The sequence below is a fragment of the Rhineura floridana genome, chromosome 17, assembly GCF_030035675.1.
Source record: "Rhineura floridana isolate rRhiFlo1 chromosome 17, rRhiFlo1.hap2, whole genome shotgun sequence".
Classification (NCBI taxonomy): Eukaryota; Metazoa; Chordata; class Lepidosauria; order Squamata; family Rhineuridae; genus Rhineura; species Rhineura floridana.
This window is the reverse complement of record NC_084496.1, coordinates 14883122-14903171: the sequence shown is the minus strand read 5'-3', so window position 1 is coordinate 14903171 and position 20050 is coordinate 14883122. Positions and strand designations below refer to the sequence as shown.

General features: G+C 42.7%; 1 protein-coding gene across 1 annotated transcript in view; it reads right to left on the bottom strand.

Moving 5' to 3' along the window:
• The window catches only part of VWA3A (von Willebrand factor A domain containing 3A), a 74643-nt gene extending 58431 nt beyond the window's left edge, over positions 1–16212 (bottom strand). The window contains exons 1-6 of the mRNA XM_061600303.1: positions 16169–16212; positions 14042–14168; positions 10414–10538; positions 9316–9390; positions 7390–7444; positions 3499–3597 (exon numbers count right to left, since the gene is read on the bottom strand). Of these exons, the coding sequence (XP_061456287.1) occupies positions 3499–3597; positions 7390–7444; positions 9316–9390; positions 10414–10538; positions 14042–14168; positions 16169–16212 (525 nt within the window). The remainder of the gene's footprint in view (positions 1–3498; positions 3598–7389; positions 7445–9315; positions 9391–10413; positions 10539–14041; positions 14169–16168) is intronic.
• Positions 16213–20050: the final 3838 nt, after the last annotated feature.

Here is a 20050-nt window from a genome sequence, read left to right as displayed (position 1 = left end):
TCCCTCCCTTCTCCCCAACGATCAGCTTGTCAGAAGCAATGTTTTTATTTTTCTAGTTTTATTTTAATATTAATTTCTAATTATCTTAATTTTAATTTTATTATTAAATTTATATCCTTCCCTTCGGAGCCTAGGGTGGCAAAAAAAAAAGTGATAAAAGACCAAAACTATCTTTAAAACCATCTTAAAAAGCAATTTTAAGATTTTTGTCCAAGATGGGTGGGAGTTTCTAAAAAAGGAAATTCTAAGAGCGCAATGGCAAGCAATTCCAACAAGGAAAAAAGGGGGAAACAGCAGAAGAAGCCAATGTGGCTTCACAAAAAGCTTAGAGATGACCTGAAAACAAAAAGGACACATACAGGAAGTGGAACGAAGGCCAGGCCACAAAGGAAGAGTACAGGCAGGTATCACGGAATTGCAGGGATGGCATCAGGAAGACTAAAGCTGAGAATGAGCTGAGCTTAGTGAGAGATGCTAAACGCAACAAAAAAGCTTTCTTCAGATACGTCCATAGTAAAAGACAGAGAAAAGAAATGGTGGCAGAGCTACTCAATGAGGATGGCAAAATGATAACAGATGACAAAGAAAAGGCAGAAGTCTTCAATTCCTACTTTCGCTTAGTCTTCTGCCAAAAAAGGGCCTATGACCCTCCCAGGAAACATGAAGTAGAAGGGTCAGGATTGGACCTTGAGATCAATAGACAAATGGTCAAGGAATACCTAATCACTTTGAACGAGTTTAAATTGGCAGGGCCCAATAAACTGCATCCTAGAGTATTGAAGGAGCTGGCTGAAGAACTCTCAGAACCACTGTCTATTATCTTTGTGAAATCATGGAGGACTGGTGAAGTGCCAGATGACTGGAGAAGAGCTAATGTTGTCCCTATCTTCAAAAAGGGCAAAAAGGAGGAACCGGGGAACTACAGACCAGTCAGCCTAACATCAATCCCTGGAAAAACTCTGGAGCAGATTATAAAGCAGTCAGTCTGTAAGCACTTGGAAAACTATGCAGTGATTACTGAGCCAACATGGATTTATGAAGAACAAATCCTGCCAAACAAATCTTATCTTGTTTTTTGATCAGGTAACCTCCCTTGTAGACAGTGGGAATACTGTGGATATAATATATCTTGACTTCCGCAAAGCTTTTGACAAAGTGCCCCATGATATTCTGATTAGCAAGCTCGCTAAATGTGGGCTGGATGGAACAACTATCAGGTGGATCCACAGTTGGCTCCAGAATCATACTCAATGACTGCTTATCAATGGTTCCTTCTCAAACTGGACAGAAGTAACGAGTGGGGTACCACAGGGCTTGACCCTGGGCCCAGTGCTCTTCAACATTTTTATTAACGACTTGGATGAAGAAGTACAGAACATGCTTATTAAGTTTGCAGATGATAGAAAATTGGGGGGCACAGCTAATACCGTGGAAGGCAGAAACAAAATTCAAAGGGACCTTAATAGGCTGGAGCATTGGGCTGAAAACAACAGAATGAAATTCAACAGGGATAAATGCAACGTTTTACACCTAGGAAAAAGAAACCAAATCCACATGTATAAGATGGGGGATACCTGGCTCAGCAATACTACATGTGAGAAGGATCTTGGAATTGTCGTTGATCACAAGCTGAATATGAGCCAACAGTACAATGTGGCTGCAAAAAGGGCAAATGCTATTTTAAGCTGCATTAACAGAAGTATAGTTTCCAAATCATGTGAAGATTAGTTCCCCTCTATTCAGCACTGGTTAGGCCTCATCTTGAGTACTGCGTCCAGTTCTAGTCTCCACACTTCAAGGATGCAGACAAACTGGAACAGGTTCAGAGGAGGGCAACGTCCTAACTGTTAGAGCCATATGAGAATGGAACCAATTACCTAGAGAGGTAGTGGGCTCTCAGACACTGGAAGCATTCAAGAGGCAGCTGGACAGTCATTGGTCGGAATGCTTTGATTTGGATTCCTGCATTGAGTAGGGGGTTGGACTTGATGGCCTTATAGGCCCCTTCCAACTCTACTATTCTATGATTCTATGAATTCCAACACAGAGGCAGACTGGGATAAGGTCTCTACTTAAAAGTCTCGTTGAAAAAGGAAGCTCTTCAGTAGGCACGGAAAAGACAACAGAAATGGTGCCTGTCTAATATTTAAGGGGAGAGAATTCCAAAGGGCAGGTGCCACAAAACTAAAGGCCTGATTCCTATGTTGTGTGGAATTGACCTCCTGATGAGATGGTATCCGCAAGAGGCCCTCACCTGCAAAGCGCAGTGATCGACTGGGTATATCAGGGGTAAAACGATGTTTCAGATTGCGGAGGGGGTGAACCACATTTCAACACGTTCTTCTTACTAAGTTTGAATGATGTAAGAAATCAAGTATGAAGAATGAATTCATGAATGAAGTAGGAACTCCCAGACGCAACAGCTACCATTTGGTGTTGCTGAATATAATTTTATGTTCTAGAACAACTTGCCTGCTGCCTGATAATGTGGACTAATAAACATATCAATTGAAAAATTAAATACTGAACGAGACTTGACTAAAAATTTAAAAATCCTGCATTTGAGAAGTTCATTAACAGTGCTGTGCACAGCTACAACTAGAAAATAAGACAGACAGTGGAGGCCAGTGACCATTGGGTCTGGTGGGGCAGAAAGCAGGGCTGCTAACAGGTGGTGGAGCCACAGCCAATGACAGACAGAGCCCACTAAGTCTAATTTTGTCCCCCCCCCATCCTCCTCCCTGCTGAGTTTTATGAGGACAATGCCGAAAATAAAGGGGAGGAAGCTGACATCCAGGGCCATCCCCTGGACTGGTTGTAAGTAAAAGGGCAGGCAGGTGGGAGCTGGCTGAGGGCAGGGTGAGGTTGGTGGGGCAGCACCCCATTTACCCTAATGGATCAGCCTCGATTGAAGACAGATGCAGCTAATTTTAAATTTAAAATGGTCTAGTCGTAATTATGAAACTTTTGTTTTAACAAAACCCTTTTACTATGGGGTTATGTATCTTGAGTTCACTTTAATTACTAGTGAAGAGTCTCCCTGCTCAACCCCCACCTCTCTAGAAATCCACCCCCACCCCTTTTCAATTCTTAGGGAAAAGACTGGCAGAAAGGAGATGTGACAGTTGGCTAAATGTGGCAGTTGGCTAAATAATTGTATGCAGTTACAGCATATAAACATCACCTTTCCATTATATGGCCAAGGTGGCTAACATCATTTAAAACCAATGAGGTATGAAAAAGGCATAGCATTTCTAGGGCTGATTCTCAGGTGTATTTCATACATTATATCTCCCTATTTAGGCCCTAAAGGTACAAGCTGATAAGAACATGAAGGAAAATAAAGGCAGTGACTTGCCCAAGACTACTACCGAAGAAGCATCATAGCCATGAGAAGATTTGATCCTATGTTTAACCAATCCAACATTCTGTCCAGTATGCCACTCCAGAGCATCATCTATGATATTAGGTGCTAGCATATGCTTCAATAACATTTACCAGAAGATCTCTTTGGAAATCACGCAGTCGTGGTCCACAACTTACATCTGATGCATCAACCAGAACGCCAGTATTTTTCCCTTGAATAACACCAAACATCTGAAATGGGGAGAGAAACAAAACAAAAATGGAATTTTAAATGGTGTCCCATAGTGGTCCATTGCTGCTACCAGGAGTGTACCAAACTGAGCAAAAAACCCAGCAGGAGTTCTCTGGTTCAAATCACATCTCTGGCACAGACTCACTAGGGAACCTTAGTCTCAGCCTCCCATCTGCAAGATGGAGACTAATGACCTACCTATAGGGTTGTTGTAAGAGGGACAATAAGATGTTTGTGAAGCCCTGTGGATGCTTGAAAGTGCTCTATTTATTACTAATAAATTTTAGCAAACAGTATAACAAAAATTGATAGCACTTCATATAATAAAATATCTGTTTACATAAAAACAGGCAGAACAATTCATATAAAAGTACAAATAACAACCTTTAATAAAATGTACCAAAAAGCTAAGTAAAATACAACAGAACCTGAAATGAGCCCAAGGCCCAACAGAACAAAACCATTCAGATAAAGCTGAGTATATAAATGCTAAGTATTATTATAATAGGAAGAATACTTCCCCCCACTCCAGCAGACAACTCAAATCTTCATGTTCTGTACTCCGAAATGTACAATGGGATTGTTCTTTCATTCAAACAATGCTTCAGAAGAAGACATACAAAATATAATCTTGGAAGAGAGACTTGCAAGAAGAACAATTAATCAGGGGTTCTGAGTTTGTGGTATTCAGCTTGTTGAAAGTCTTCCCCACCAAACATCACAAAATCAAAGCCTCTCCTGATCATTGTTTTCTGCAAAATCTGCTTTTTGAGACCATCTTTTGGGTGGCATCTTAATGGCTGGATCCCTGATGGGCCTGCCCTCATAAAGCTTTTCTGGGCATACCAGAGGAAAAAAGTTCTCTCTCCGGTCCACCTGGGACCATGCCTCCCTTTCCTGATTGGTTGGGAGGATGGGGGAGAGGCCAGCTTGCACCCAACACCAGGTGCGAAGGACATTTCCTGCTCTGCTCCCCTACGGTCTGCATGGGCACAAAGAGGGGCTCACAGGTCAATGGGAACCCAGACTTTTTCTGCAGTGTTGTCAGAAAGGACAATCCATTATCCATTCTGAACATAACCAGGTTTTCAGAATGCAAAATGTCTACTTGCAGACAGTGTGCTGCCTGCCCTTCCAAGGCCACTGAGCATACTGTTTGGAAGGGAAGTACAATAAGAGGGGGAAAGAATTCACTTCCAACAATTTACAAATGCCTCTAATCAATAATAATAATAATAATAATTTAATTTGTGGGTCGCCTATCTGGCCAATGGCCACTCTACGCGACATACAATTTAACAACAATACATTACATCATAATAAAATACATCATAAAATACAATATAACAATAAAACAATAAAACAGTTCCAGTACAGAGTAGTAGGCTATTCGTCGTAAAAATTTAACCCTCCCCGTAAGTCCCAAAGGCCTGTCTGAAGAGCCAGGTCTTCAAAGCTTGGCGGAATGCATTCAGGGAAGGGGCATGTCGAAGGTCATACGGGAGGGAGTTCCAGAGAGTGGGGGCCGCCACTGAAAATGCCCTCTCTCTTGTCCCCGCCAACCTAGCTGTTTTAGTTGGCGGGATTGAGAGAAGGTCCTGTGTGGCTGATCTTGTTGGGCGGCATGGTTGGTGGTGCTGGAGGCACTCCATCAGATAAACTGGGCCGAGACCGTATAGGGATTTAAAGGTTAATACCAACACCTTGAATTGGGCCCGGAAAATAACTGGAAGCCAGTGTAGGTCGAACAACAAGCAGGTGCAAAGCTGTCAAATCCTACACAGTGAGTTCTATTGGCTGAACTTGTTATGAGCCTGGCAGAACCGGGGTGGAACAGCAAGACAGCAGAGGAGCAGGAGGACTTTAGACAGACACTTCCCAGGTTGAGCTGCCAGGCACGCAGGACTCTGAGAACTCTCTCGCCCTGAACAATGACAATTCTGCCCCTGAAAGTCCAGTTACCCACATGGAGCCTCAGCCCAGTCAGACAGTTGCCACCCCGCCTGATGCACCTCCTCTACCCATGCCCGCTCTGCTGCCTCCCCAGCGCATCGCCCCACCTCTGATGAGGAGGGTCCTACTGAGGCAGAGTGGCCACCCTCTCCTCACTCCTGGAGATGCCAGCGCTGGCAAGAACAATGCACCCCAACAACTCCCCTGAGGCTTAGCTCTCGGGTGCATGCACGCTCCCAACAGCGACAGTCCACACAAGTAGGGTGCCTGTTCAAACCTACTTAAGCTGGGTGAGGGGGCATGTCTAGTTGCTGTGACAACATCACAGTAATAATGCTGAATCCTGTGTAATCTGTAAGTTGATTCATGAAGTGCTCTAAACCAAAATCTTCTAATAAACCTATCAAAGAAAAGCACAGCTCCTCATTTGTGATTGACTTCAGGGTGTTTGGGCAGGACAGAACTCACAAATAGGTGGTGTCAAGAATGCCTGGTTTGTTAAGGCTGTTAACTAAAATAGTTCTGTGGCAAGGAATTGTGGGGGGAACATCTTGCCTGAATTAGGGCCTCTGGAAGGCCATGAGACTTAGTTCTCATAGTTGAACTCAGTGAATTAGGCAGTGAGTAAGAACACCTGCTTATCAGCCTGAGACTGGTACCTCAAGACCACAGGCCTGGGAAGGTTGGAGAAGCATGTGACGGTTAGGTGCAAAAGCTCTGGAAGATTTTATCATCAGAAAGTCCCTTGATTGGTCAATTAATTCCTGGCTGTTGCTGGGCTTTCCCCCATAAAAGCAGAACTAAGATTCTGGGTCTTTGTTCCTTGGTACTACCTGATGTTGGGGTTCTATCTTTCATATGTTGTCCAGGCTATACATCTCTGGAGAGATGTAGAACCATGAAGTTACTCTGCCTGTTTTCCTACATTGTGTGAGTATAGAATAGACATATTTTTTTCTTATGATTTTAACATTCTGCATTTTGTATTTTACCTAACCCTAGGAGTGTTTGGTTTAAGTAATTATTTTGCTGCTACATTTTTGCACTTATATGTTATTTTAATAAAATATTTACCAGTGTGTGTTCATTTCAGGGGGAATTTGGCTCTGAATCCAGCACCTTGGCCAATTATCCACAGACTACCGTATAGTTGGGTATTTTGCCTTAAGGCTCCAAGACAAGGAGTGCATCATTGGCTCTCATCTTATGGAATCCTTGACAGGTCTGTTTCTGGCACTTTGGACTTTCCTTTGGCCCAGAGTGGGTGACCAGATTTAAGGGGTGGTGGCAGTCTACCTACCTTACAGGGTTGGTGTTGGTTTGACTCAACCCTCGTAAGGGAGGCACAGGTTGTACTGGAATCAATTGCCCTAGGCTTGGGAGGTGGAATCATCCTTTTCGCTTTGCATTTCCTATTGGCTGAAGCCACAGAGACCAAAAGGTTTTTTTGCTGCCCCCTGCTTTTCAGAGTACAAATTTGCTTCCAAGTCTTCATTTTTGTGATGTACAAAGGGTTTCTTTTAAGGCAGAGGTTGGGAATCTGTGCAACCTCCCTAAACTGCCAACTGCCATGATCCGTGATCATTGGCCCTACTGGGTGGGGCTGATGGGAGTTGGAATCCAGCAACATCTGGAGACACAGTTTTCCCGCCACTGCTTTCCGTGAACCTAGGAAGCTGCCTTGTACCAAGTCAGAGCATTGGCCCATCTAGCTCAGTGTGATTGACACTGGCTGGCAGTGGCTCTCCTTGATGTCAGACAAGGATCTCTCCCAGCCCTACCTGGAGATGCCAGGGATTGGACCTGGGACCTTCTGCATGAAAAACAGATAAACTTACCTTCCTGCTGCCCTGCAAGAGCCACTCAATTCGTCTGTCATATAGATCAACAGTTCTGGCGGGGGGTCAGAAACAGAGGAAACACAGACAATGCAGTAATGATATAACAGATTGCAACAGTGTTAAGAGATACATTTGCATATTTCTTATTCTAAATTATGATTCATGGGAGGGGCGGCAGAAGAACCTGCAGGCCAGGCAGTGGGTCTCTGGACTCTGGGCCAGCACCTATTACTTGGCTAAGGCGCTTTCCATAAAGCCACACACTGCAGTCCAGGACCGTCTTCCGTGATGGGAGGAGGCTCTCCAGGCTCTTTTCCAATCTTGCTAACCGTGTTCCTTTGAACTGGAGATGCTGGGGATTGAACCTGGGTGCAGTGGAAACTGTCATGTACCAGGTCCCACTGTTTGCCCACACAGAGCCCGGATGGAGAACCTTTTTCAGCCTGGGAGCCACATTCCCTTCTGGGCAGCTTTCAAGCTTTCCAATCCATGTTGGATTCTAGTAATCACTACATTGTTTTCAAGGTGCTTACAGACTGATTGCTTTATTTTTCCTAATATAGAGGGGTGTAGACATCCAGGGTCTCGGGGAGGTGTCTTAGACCCCTTTCTTTTATGGGAGCCATCTCTCCACTGTCCTATGAGCCAATCAGCATGAAAGGGGAGTGTGTTGGCCACTGAGAAAAGTCTTCTAAAGCAGTTTTCAGGCCTGGCTTGATATTCTACTATCTATTCTATCTATTGTAAGTTATTCTATTATCTTAGAGTGAGGGGAGGGGTCTGTGACTATTATGAAGGGACTCTGCACTTCTGAATTTGCCACTACACCACTGCTACTACAATGCATATTTCTATGTCATTTGCATTAATATATGCCTTCCTATGCACATCTAACCTTAGAATATGCATTTTTGTACACCTCACCATGCGGGGGAACTGCAACACAAAATTCAGAGCAGTACGCATTTCGAAGGATGGTAGTGTTCCAGTTCAGTTCCCCCCCCCCCCCGGAAAGTGCAGATTAGATAGATTTGCCTTTAAATGTGAGCTGAACTGAATTTTTCCTCCATTCTATCAGTGATCCCTGGTTTCAACAACAGGGATGTTACTATTAGAACACCCATCAAAGTGAAGGGATGAGCTGGAACAACAAACATGAAAGCTTGTTAGGCAGCCACTTAGTAATTTCCCCTTGCTCAGAAAAAGGGCCTGTTAATGGGATGTAATTGAGGAGCACTTATACCAGCTCAGAAAGTTTGTCCATCTAGCCTTGCCAGTGGAGGCTGTTCCATTTGGGCAAGTGGGGCACTGCGCCATCAGCTTCAAGGTTCCCTCTGCCAGCTCCCACCTGCCTGCCTTCTTATTTACATCCAGTCAGCTTCCTCCTCCTTAGTCTCAGTGTTGCCTTTCTAGAACTCAGCAGGGAGGAGAATGAAGGGCATGACTCTGCCTGTCACTGGCTCTGGCTCCACCTACTGTTGATCGCCTTGCCTTCTGCCCTACCAATCCCAATGGCCACCCGCTACCACTGAGCCTTGTATTGTTGGCTCTGACCAGCAGCAGCTCCTCTCCAGGGTCTCAGGCAGAGAATGTATTTCCCATTTGATCCTTTTATTTGGAAATGCCAAGGATTGGAGCTGGGACCTTCTGCATGCCAGTCAGAGGAGACAATACCAGGTCAGACGGACAATTTGACCTGCTATCAGGCAGCTTCCTATGTTCCAATATGGATCTAATTGTAGTTCAGGGGTGGGGAACTTTGGCCATCCAGATGTTACTGAACAACAACTCCCATCAGCCCTTGCAAGCATGGCCAATGGCCAGGGGAAATGGAAGTTTCCGTTCATTTGGAGCACCAAAGATTCCCCACACCTGCCATAGGCAGATGCAAATTGGAGAGAGGACATGTCACTGGATACTTACTCACGCAACTGAGATTCAAAATCTTTAACAGCTTCCTTAGTAAATGCAATATGCTCTGCTGGATCACTTGCATTTCTAAAAAGAAAACATAGAAAGATAAGAACATATGAACATAAGAAGAGCCAGTGGCCCATCTAGTCCAGCATCCTGTTCTCACAGTGGCCAACCAGTTGCCCAAGGGAAGCCCACAAGCAGGACCTGAGTGCAAGAGCCCTCTCCCTGCGGTTTCCAACAACTGATATTTGGAAGCATGATGCCTCTGACTATGGAGGCAGAGCACAGCCATCAGGGCTAGTAGCCACTGATTGCCTTATCCTTCATTCATTTCTCTAATCCTCTTTTAAAACCATCCAAGTTAGTGGCCATCACCAGTTTGATTTCCTAGTTTAACTATGCTCTGTGTGAAGAAGTCCTTTCTTTTGTCTGCCCTGAATCTTCCAACATTCAGCTTCATTGGATGTCCATGAGTTCTAGTGTTATATGAGAGGGAGGAAAACTTTTCTCTGCCCACTTTCTCTGTGCCATGCACAACTGTATACACTTCTGTCATGTCACCTCTTGTCTTTTCTCTAAACAAAAAAGCCCCAAATGCTACAACCTTTCCTCACTTGGGAGTTGCTTCATCCCCTTGATCATTTTGATTGCCCTTTTCTGAACCTTTTATAGCTCTACAATACCCTTTTTGAGGTGCACACAGAATTCCAAATGTGGCCGCACCATAGATTTGTACACTGGCATTATGATGTTGGCAGCTTTATTTTCAATACCTTTCCTAATGATCTCTAGCATGGAATTTGCCTTTTTCACAGCTGCCGCACACTGGGTGGACATCTTCATCGAGCTATCCGCTATGACCCCAAGGCCTCGTTCCTGGTCAGTTATCGCTAGTTCAGACCCCATGAGTGTATATGTGAAATTAAGATTTTTTGCTCCAATATCCACTTGTTTTCATTGAATTGCATTTGCCATTTTATTGCCCATTGGAGAGTTTGGAGAGGTCCTTGTGGAGCTTGTTGCAACCCCTTTTTGTTTTAACAATCCTGATGAGTGAAAAGAGCAGACACAACCATGCTTGAAAGAAGATGGCCTCATACTTACAGCACAACACTGCCTTTCTTTATTAGATCATTTAATGAGAGATGCTTGTTTTCTAAACCGTAGACTTTAATCCAGTCATCTGTGGCCTTTAACCCAGCAGACAATACTGCCGTATTCTCAAGTCTCTGTTGACAAAAGGAGAAAAATGGAAGGCAAGGGTTAAAAAAGGCCCTTTTCTATGCCACCCAAGTTAGGGCCAAAACCCATGTACTTTAAGTTGTTACACCACATGGATATGAAAGACCCATGGCATAATGAGATCTTTCAGCTGTAACATCCAAACCATAGCTTGAAAACCCAGACTATAGTTTGTTGCAATGTCTGGTCCAACATAGTTTGGCAAACAGTCACCAGATCAGAATCTGAAATCACATTTAAAAACTGGTTTACATATTGCAGTATAATCTGACATTACATCTAAACCAATAAACCACGGATTAGAACATTACTACACTCTTGGAAGCTGCTGCTTAGGATAGCATCCAGGGATTCTGAGGGAAAGCAGAGGAGGAAGGAAACTATACAAACCATGGCTTGCCTGCACATATGGAACACAAATCATGGTTTGGGGTCTAAATCACAGCTAATGAAATCCAAGGTTTAGTGTTATATGTTAACCAACCCATTAGGTGAGACAAAATAAGTATCACACATTTTATTTACTTTTACTGTGTTTATATATCCCTCTTTTCAAAACTGACCCAATAATACAACTGAAATAAATTAGAATTAAAATAAGTCACCAACAGTTAATCAAAGCACTGCCTCAAAAATCTGTATCAAGCACACCTCCAAAGGAAGGGCATAAAACTTCCCTTTTGACAACTACTGAAAAGACCTATGTCTTGTAAATGCTAATCTTGAATCACAAAGAAAGCATTCCCTGAGGAACTATGGACACCCCCCTGAGACACCACTAGAGGTCAGAACCAGCACTTTCAGTTAGGCCTAGACACATATGGGAAGCCAGTGGAGTTGTTGGAGAACAAATGTAATGTGGTCTCATTGGCATGTCCCCATCAAAAAATGGGAAGTGGTCTATTGAACTAATTGAGTTCCTTAAGAATCTCCAAGGGCAGCCCCACATAGAAGAGCATTATGACAGTGCATGACTAAGTCACATCCTAATTTCCAAGCCTCTGCTAGGGTTAACCATATACCTTTATAGGACCAGCTCTGTGTCGACACTAACAATTACAACTTCAACGTGAAAATTCAGATGGCTTTGGTTTGCCAAAAAACACAGTGAGTTAATAATTCATAATCTAAGCTGGAACCTGCCTCTGGCTGGGAGGACCATCTCATATGGTTTTTCTGAATGTGTAAGACCAACACTTACGTATTTTAGTGTTTATACTTTATGCTCTTGGCAGCTGGTATAGCACAGTGGGGAGGAGAACCTGGCTGGGAGTCCAGAGTCTGTGAGTTCAAATCCCCGCTCGTGTCTCCTGGGTGTAAAGGGCCAGCTAAAGATCACCCCCTCAGTGGGTGGCTCAGGGGTGATGTGCCCTGCCACCTGTGCAGCCATGGGCAAGCTGCATAGTCCCAAGGAGCCCAGTTGCCCCCAGCTGGCAGTTGCAGACAAGGAAGGGGCTGGCTTGTGCAGCTGTGGCAAGCTGAGCAGGCCCCAGCCAGGTGGGGAGGACTAGCCTCAGAGGGAGGCAATGGTAAACCCCCTCTGAATACCGCTTACCATGAAAACCCTATTCATAGGGTAGCCATAAGTTGGGATTGACTTGAAGGCAGTCCATTTCCATTTACTTTATGCTCTTAAGTGCTTGTGAGATGTCTAGGGGGGTCCCCAGGCCCAAACATGCAAGATACCAACTATAGTAAATAATAGTAACAGAGGGGCCTACAGCTTTAGCTAAACTTCAGGGTATATATTGTAATGGACCAGTCCAGATATTGGCTTGAAATATGCATAAAAATGTGCTGAAAGCATTTATATTTACTTAAATGGCTTAGTTTATAGCTTACTACTGCATAAGTGGCATAGAGGAAAAATGTTCTCTTTTGAAAATGGGCTTTGCCCTCCCTTCTGAATAAAACACAAGTTAATAATAAAGTCAAATTCACATCCAGTGGGGTGGAGAATCACTGGCCCTTCAGATGTTGTTGAACTCCAGCCCGCATCATCCTTGGCCGATGCTGGCAGTGGCTGACGGGAGTTGTAGCTATATACCCACCCCTGACATATACACAAACCAGGCAGCAATAACATATTAGGTGTGAGCACATGGAGGGACCATAACTCAAGTGGTAGAGCACATGTTAGGGACATAGGAACATGAAGCTTCCTGGGTGACCTTGGGCCAGTCACAGTCTTTCAGCCTAACCTACCTCACAGGACTGTTGTGAGCATAACATAGAGAGGGAGGAGAACCATGCATGCCACCTTGAGCTCCTTAAAGGAAAGATGGGATATAAATGTAATAATAATAATAATAAAAATAGGAAGCTGCTGTATACTGAGTCAGGCCATCAGGCCATCCAGCTCAGCATTGTCTATATTATTATTAATTATATTTATTAGTCACTTTTTTCCAAATTGAAAACCCAGAGCAACTTACAACGTTAAAAACAGATATAAAAACAAGAACAAAAACATCCTAAAATACTCAATCTGCGGTGACAGCAGCTGTCCAGAGTTTATACTGAAGTCTCTGGACATGCCAGGGACTGAACCTGAGACCTTCTGCATACAAAATAGATGCTCTGCCACTGAGCTATGATGCTTCCCTGTTTTGCATGCAGAAGGTCACCGGGACAGTCCCAGGTATCTCTAGTTCAAAAAAATCAGGCAGCAAGCAGGTGATGGGGCCTACCAGAAGCCTGCGACTCTGGAGAGCTGCTGGCAATCAGAGTATACACCAATGGGCTATAGCAGGGATAGGTAAACTGTGGCCCTCTTAGGGACGGGCGAGAAATTAGATTCAGTTTGCATTTGAAGCCAAATCTATCAAATTCGCACTTTCCAAAACAATATTAGAACTGAAACACAGCCATCCTTCAAAACCCGCACTTATTTAAATTTTGCAATGCAGTTCGCCAACCAATGTTTACAAAAAAGCATACGTTAGGGGAAAGTGAGCATAAAAATGAATATATGAATGAAAATAAAATGGATTATATGACGAGAAATTGCTTGCAAAAATGTCTACGTTAGTCAAAACTGCCTACAAAAATGTGATAGGAGAAATATGCACTAAAATGATGGAGAATTTTCATGAGGATTTTTTTTAAAAAAACCATAAATTGCTGCAGAAATGTGGAGAACTGAATTTAAGACTGGAAAAATTAGAAATAGAGAGAACTGAAATTGACAGAACTTTCCATCCCTAGGCCCTCCAGATGTTGGATTGCACCTCTTACCAACGCAGCCAGCATGGCCAATTGTCAGGGATTATGAGAGTTGTAGCAACATCTGGAGGGCACCAGATTAGAGAAGGCTGATCTAACTAGCCAGTCCATCCTGGCAGATTTCACCACCAGGAAGAGCATGAGCTGAGTGTGCGAGTCATAGGGCCTCACTCCAAGAATCACATCCACACCCTCAAATTGCACAAATGTTTGGCCTTAGAGATACATCTAGCTTGCCTTTAAATTAATACAAATATTGACTTACCAGTAAATCCTGTGTCTGGTTGATATTGGTAACCAACAATTCATCATCAGCTTCAAAATCTGTTATGGAATCATTCTGCAAAGATGGGCTCCCTTGCAGTGAAGTGGCATTTGATCCTAAATTTACTCTGGAGAAGAAAAGGATCTCATAATGCAACACTGCTCATGTAATCATTTCCTTTCTGACATTATACAACATTATACACATCTATTAATGTATTCCTGAATGCTAAGGCTAAAAACCACTTTAATCTTGCAAATTTTGAGCTGGAAAGTTTTCCATTGGAGATCTTACTTAGCATCTTCAATGTGCATTTAGCAAACCTAAGCTAATCAATTGTGTCAAGTTAATTTAGCGTGCTGCATAAATATCTGAAAAATCTTTTTCCCCCAATAGCCAAAAGTAGCTGAATTGAAATATTTGTTTATGGGAGCAAAATTCAATATACTGCCCTGAATGGGGCTTCAAATGTTACATTTGGACAAATTCAAAGCTTTACTCGGAAACTATTTTTACTGGAATACTTATCAATATTTTAGGAAATGACGGCTCAACAGCCCACACTTGCTTTTATTTATTTATTTCTTAAAATCTAAGCATATATATATAAAGGACTGAAAATTGTTAGCATACTAATTTTAGCATGCCTGAAGAACTGTGGTCAAGTACATATGTGCTTCTGAGGGATAGGCAACCCAAAACAGTGAATTACAACTTGGTAGATTTGACTAGTGTTGCATTAATTCCAATTACACAACATGACTTGTATTTATTATGTTGCTAATCAATTTTTTTTAAAAAATATTCCATATATGTATAGAAAAATACAATAGCAGAAGGTTTTCCACCATACATTACTGCGTTAATGGAGATGTAACCAGAAATAGCATCATGCCATGCGAGGATACTATTTCCCTTACGAAGCAGGTAAATCCAGATGTGAATTTTAACAAGGTGCTCACATGTGGAAAACGCTGTGCTTTAAAAAGGGCATGCATCGATTTATTAGGTCTTTAATAAATTTATTAACCACCCACCATTCAACAATATCACAGTGGTGTATAAAAACATATAAGCACAAAATGCAAAATTAAAATTCACCTGGAAGCCCTTTAGGGTAGCTCATTCTCAGCCCCATGACTGCAATACTGACCTTACAGAACTGTGGTAAAGATTACTGAGATAACATGTGCAAAGACTGTGGCTTGTATCCATCTAAGTTCTACTCAGAGTAGTCCCATTGGAGGGAATGAACCTAAGTTAGTTATGACCAGTATTGTCAATGGGTCTACTCTAAGTAGGATTAACATTAGTAAGTTGTTTTAATTCTAAGTAGTTACAGTACTTAGATTCCTGGAACTGATACAAAGCTTATTACTATTATTCATGAAACACCTAAAATTTATAAAGCATTGTGCACAGGCTAAAAACAAGATAGCCCCTGCCCACAGGCTTACTATCTAAAAAGACGTGACACAAGAAAAAAAGGATGTATATTATTATTATTATTATTATTATTATCTGAGTGGTTTAACAATCAATTTCTCTTCCCAGGGAACTGTGGGAATTGTAGCTCTGTGAGAGGAATAGGGCTCTCCTAACAAACCTCAGCACCCTTCACAAACTACAGCTCCCAGGTGGTTTTTGGAGGAAGCCATGACTGATAAAGTGATATAAGAGTGATTTTAATGTATAGTGCTGATGGGGCCTTATACTCATCAGTTTGAATCGAAACTGTTACTGGAGTGGAGGAACCAAGAAGGAGCTGGCCTCTCAGCCAAACTAGTGGAGCGGGCCCCTGCCAGTGGCAGCTAGTGGTTCCATGTCGATGGGGCAGTAGAATCCACTCCAAATTTTAGGCTGAACTTTCAAGGAGCCGTCTGAGGTGCTGACCATTGAACATGCTGTCTTGGGATGATGGGAGTTGTAGTCCAACAACATCTGGGGACCCAAGGTTGAAAAACAGTGTTTTTAGATAACTTAGTCCTAAGCCCTCTAGATGGTTCCCCTGAGAACTACTGCTAGATCTTCTACTGACAACCTAGGGGACTGAACATCAAAGTGTGAAACAGGGCTAGAATGGGCAGCCATGCACGCTACTCATCATAAAAGCTACAAGAACCTTACCCCATTTTTTTCAAGAAATGCTTGCTGTCCAGGAATTGTGCCATCTTCTCCTCTCTCAGCATATTGTTGGAACTTCTATTTTTATTTTAGAGAAAAGAAGGAGCTTTGAAACAATGAACATACCATATTTCTTAGCCCACTGTCCTCTTATCATCACAAACCAACAACAGTTTCATTTCAAATTTTGCAATATGTGTGATAGGGATGGTTCACATTTAAGCTGAATCTAACAAAATTGCACTTTCTGAAACAATATAAGAACCAAACACAGCCTTCAAAATTCACACTTATCCAAATTTTGCAATGCAGTTCTTCAACCAAACAATGTTTACAAAAATGCATGTGTTAGAGGAACGTGTGCATAAGCAATGAATATATTGATGGAAATACCACACAAAGATGCATTATATTTGGAGAAATTGCTTGCACAAATGTGTATAAGTGTGACGTAGTGGTTAGAGTGTTGGACTACGACCTGGGAGACCAGGGTTTGAATCCCCACACAGCCATGAAACTCACTGGGTGCCTCTCAGCCTCAGAGGAGGGCAATGGTAAACCACCTCTGAATACCGCTTAGCATGAAAACCCTATTCATAGGGTCACCATAAGTCAGAATCGACTTGAAGGCAGTCCATGTCCATGTCAGTCAAAACTGCAGAAATGTGATTATTAGGAGAATTTCACACTAAAATGCTAAAGAATTTTCAGGAGGATTTAAAAAAACGCAAATTGCTGCAAAAATGTGGTGAATTGAATTTAAGATTGGAAAAATGAGAAATTGAGAGAACATAAACTAACAAATCCTTCTATCCCTAGTGTATGTGATCGCATCTAGCACAATTTCCCTCTTCTTTTTAACTTGCTTCTTACAAGATTGGCTTGTGGCTCTGTTGCATGGCTGAACTGGTTCTTTCCCGTTCACCCCCTGCCTTCCATTTTCTTACAAATGTTATTTTTAAGACTATAAAGCTTAACAACGAAAAACAAAAAACTACATTTTTAAAAAAAGTAGCATCTACTGCGATGGGCCTGCAAACGTGTTCCGTGCCATTGCAAGCTTACATCTGGAAAAATGTTTAATCTGCCACCGTCTTATTTTGAGCCACTTAGGAACAGCCAAAATTGTCCTTGCCTGTCACTAGAAAGCTAAATTATACCATCAGCAAAAAAATGACTAATAAAAGCCTTTGAGATAGCCAAAATAAAAGCCTTTTAGACTGCCAAACTGACTCAATAGTATGCAAAGGAGAAATTAATTTATCATTTTCATTAACAGGTTCAGTGGGATTCTTTTTTTATTACTGCATAGAAACTTGATTTTTGTAGAACAGGTGTGAGGAACCTTAGGCCTTGGGGCATAATGCAGCCCTCCAAGCCTCTCTCTATAGCTCTTGGGACTTTCCCTCAGATGGCAGACCCTTCCCAGCCACATCTTCTACTAGCTTTGCTTTACACCATCTCTGAATGTTTTTGCCTGGCTGGAATGTGTCCTTCAACTCTGATCATGCCACTTGTTGCCTGGATGGAGGACAGAGCGGAGTGTGTGTAGAAACCAGCCTACTACACAAAAGTAGACTTTACATTCCTTGCTCTGCCCACTTTTGCCTCTGGACCTACCCACCACTGCCATGTGGCTCCCAGAAGGTTATCCAGAAATGGATGTGGCCATTGGGCTGAAAAAGGTTCCTCGCCCTTATTGGAGAAGTTAAACATTAAGTTATAAAAATGGAGGAAGAAATAAAGAAAGCTGGCATCCATCTTTGCTCTTAATAGTTGGCTGTACAAAAGATAACCTGCTGCAGGTGTTGTATTCTCTGGGGCCAAAACGTATCACAAGGGTAGGCTGCAAGCAAAATTATTTCAAGGACTGAAATAGTATAGATAGCCATGTTGGCCCATGGGGGAGGAAATCCAAAATCTCTAGTAGGGCAATTTACGGTAGAACCAACCAAAAATGTCACAGAATAATAAGAAAGCTTTCAAGTACTCCAGAACTCTTAATCAAGGCTGGATTGTGACTCTGATCAGTTGAGAAGTGAAAGCTAGAAATGAACAGTCCTGAGCATTACTCATACTTGATATGTCCCAGGTTCAGCTTGCCTTTACCCAGGGACAAGCCTTTGGTGTGGCTAGTCCTGTCCTGTGGATCTCCTTGCCAATAGAAGTTCAGCAGGAGTCATCCCCCTTTTTGTTAAAAGACATATTTTAAAAACTGTGCTATTCAGTCTAGACCTTTGAAATCTGAGATACTTTGCTAACCAGCTCTTCGTGATGTTTGATATTCTATTCTTCGTTATTGTAATAGAGCGTGATATTTTATATGAAAAAGCAGTTTGCAATATCTTAAATGAATAAAATAAACTTTAAAATAAACTCACTGTAAGGTGTTATTGGTGATACCCTACTTCATGTAAATTGTTCAAAAGAATTATTTATTAGAAAATATATATACCACTTTTCACCATTGTGCAAAATATCAAAGCCGTTCACATTATAAAAGGGGCTTGTAGCTCAGTGGTAGAGCATTTGTTTTGCATGTAGTAGGTCCCCGGTTCAATCCCTGGCATCTTCAGGTAGGACCGGGAGAGACTCCCTGCAGGAAATCCTGGGGAGCTGCTACCAGTCAGAGTAGAAATTACTGAACTAGATGGGCCAATTGTCTGACTTGGTATAAGGCAGCTTCCTATGTTCCTATAGGACAATATACAGTAAATATACAAAGATCTTATACACAGTTATAATTGCTGGAGATGCACCTTGCTCAGGACAGGTTTCCTATGTATATAGTGGGCATATCCGGTTTTGCAACTATTCTAGATAAAAACTATGACAAGTATGGCTGTCCCTACACCAGATAGGCAGCAGACATCAGATGTGTGTGGAGAGTCGTTGTTAGTGATTAGCAAAAGAAAGACCCTCTGCACACACTCGGGGGCACAGTTTACTACCACCCTACACCCCCCTGCTATTCAAAACTGGAGCTAAGCCTTACATCACACTTGCTTGAACACAACTGTTCCTTCACATCCTCATCCCCATTCCTCCGCTTAGACAAATGCAAAGCCTTGCCCTAAGATCTGGGACTCACCAGCAATTCCTCATTCTTCCATTCGTCTGCCCTGTACATGTAACAAGTCAGACATTTCCACGGAGCACTCCCTTGGCTCGAGCTGTGTTTCCGTTGCCAACGGCAACAGAAGCAACCATTCTCCATAGTGGAGGGAGGGAGGGACTTATATGTCGCCACGGCAGGAGAGCCTGTTGAAAGACATCTACAGGGGAGGACGACAGGAGTGGCTGGGGCCATCGAACAAGTGATGCTTTTTGGGTGTCTTGCAACACCTTACAGCAGGGGAAGCCTTTTTGGCCCTCGAGATGTTTTGTTTATTTATTAAATTTGTTGCTCGCCCTTCCTCTCAGGGCGGCAAACAAGTAATAAAACACTAAATACATCTTACAGATAAAACATTTTTTAAAAATATCTTAAAAACAATTCCAACACAGAGGTAGACTGGGATAAGGTCTCTGCTTTAAATGGTTTGTTGAAAGAGGAAGGTCTTCAGTAGACACTGACAAGTAAACAGCGCTGGCATCTGTGTAATATCTAAAGGTAAAGGTGTCCCCGCACTTGTAGTGTGAGTCATTTCCGACTCTTAGGGTGACATCTTGCGACATTTACTAGGCAGACCATATATATAGGGTGGGATCTTCTCTCCTTCCCCAGCCTTTCTTTACCCCCCAGCATATGCCGGGTACTCATTTTACCGACCATGGATGGATGGAAGGCTGAGTGGACCTCGACCCCTTTTACAGGAGATTCGACTTCCTCCTTCCATTGGAATCGAACTCCGGTGGTGAGCAGAGCTTCGGCTGTGTTACCAC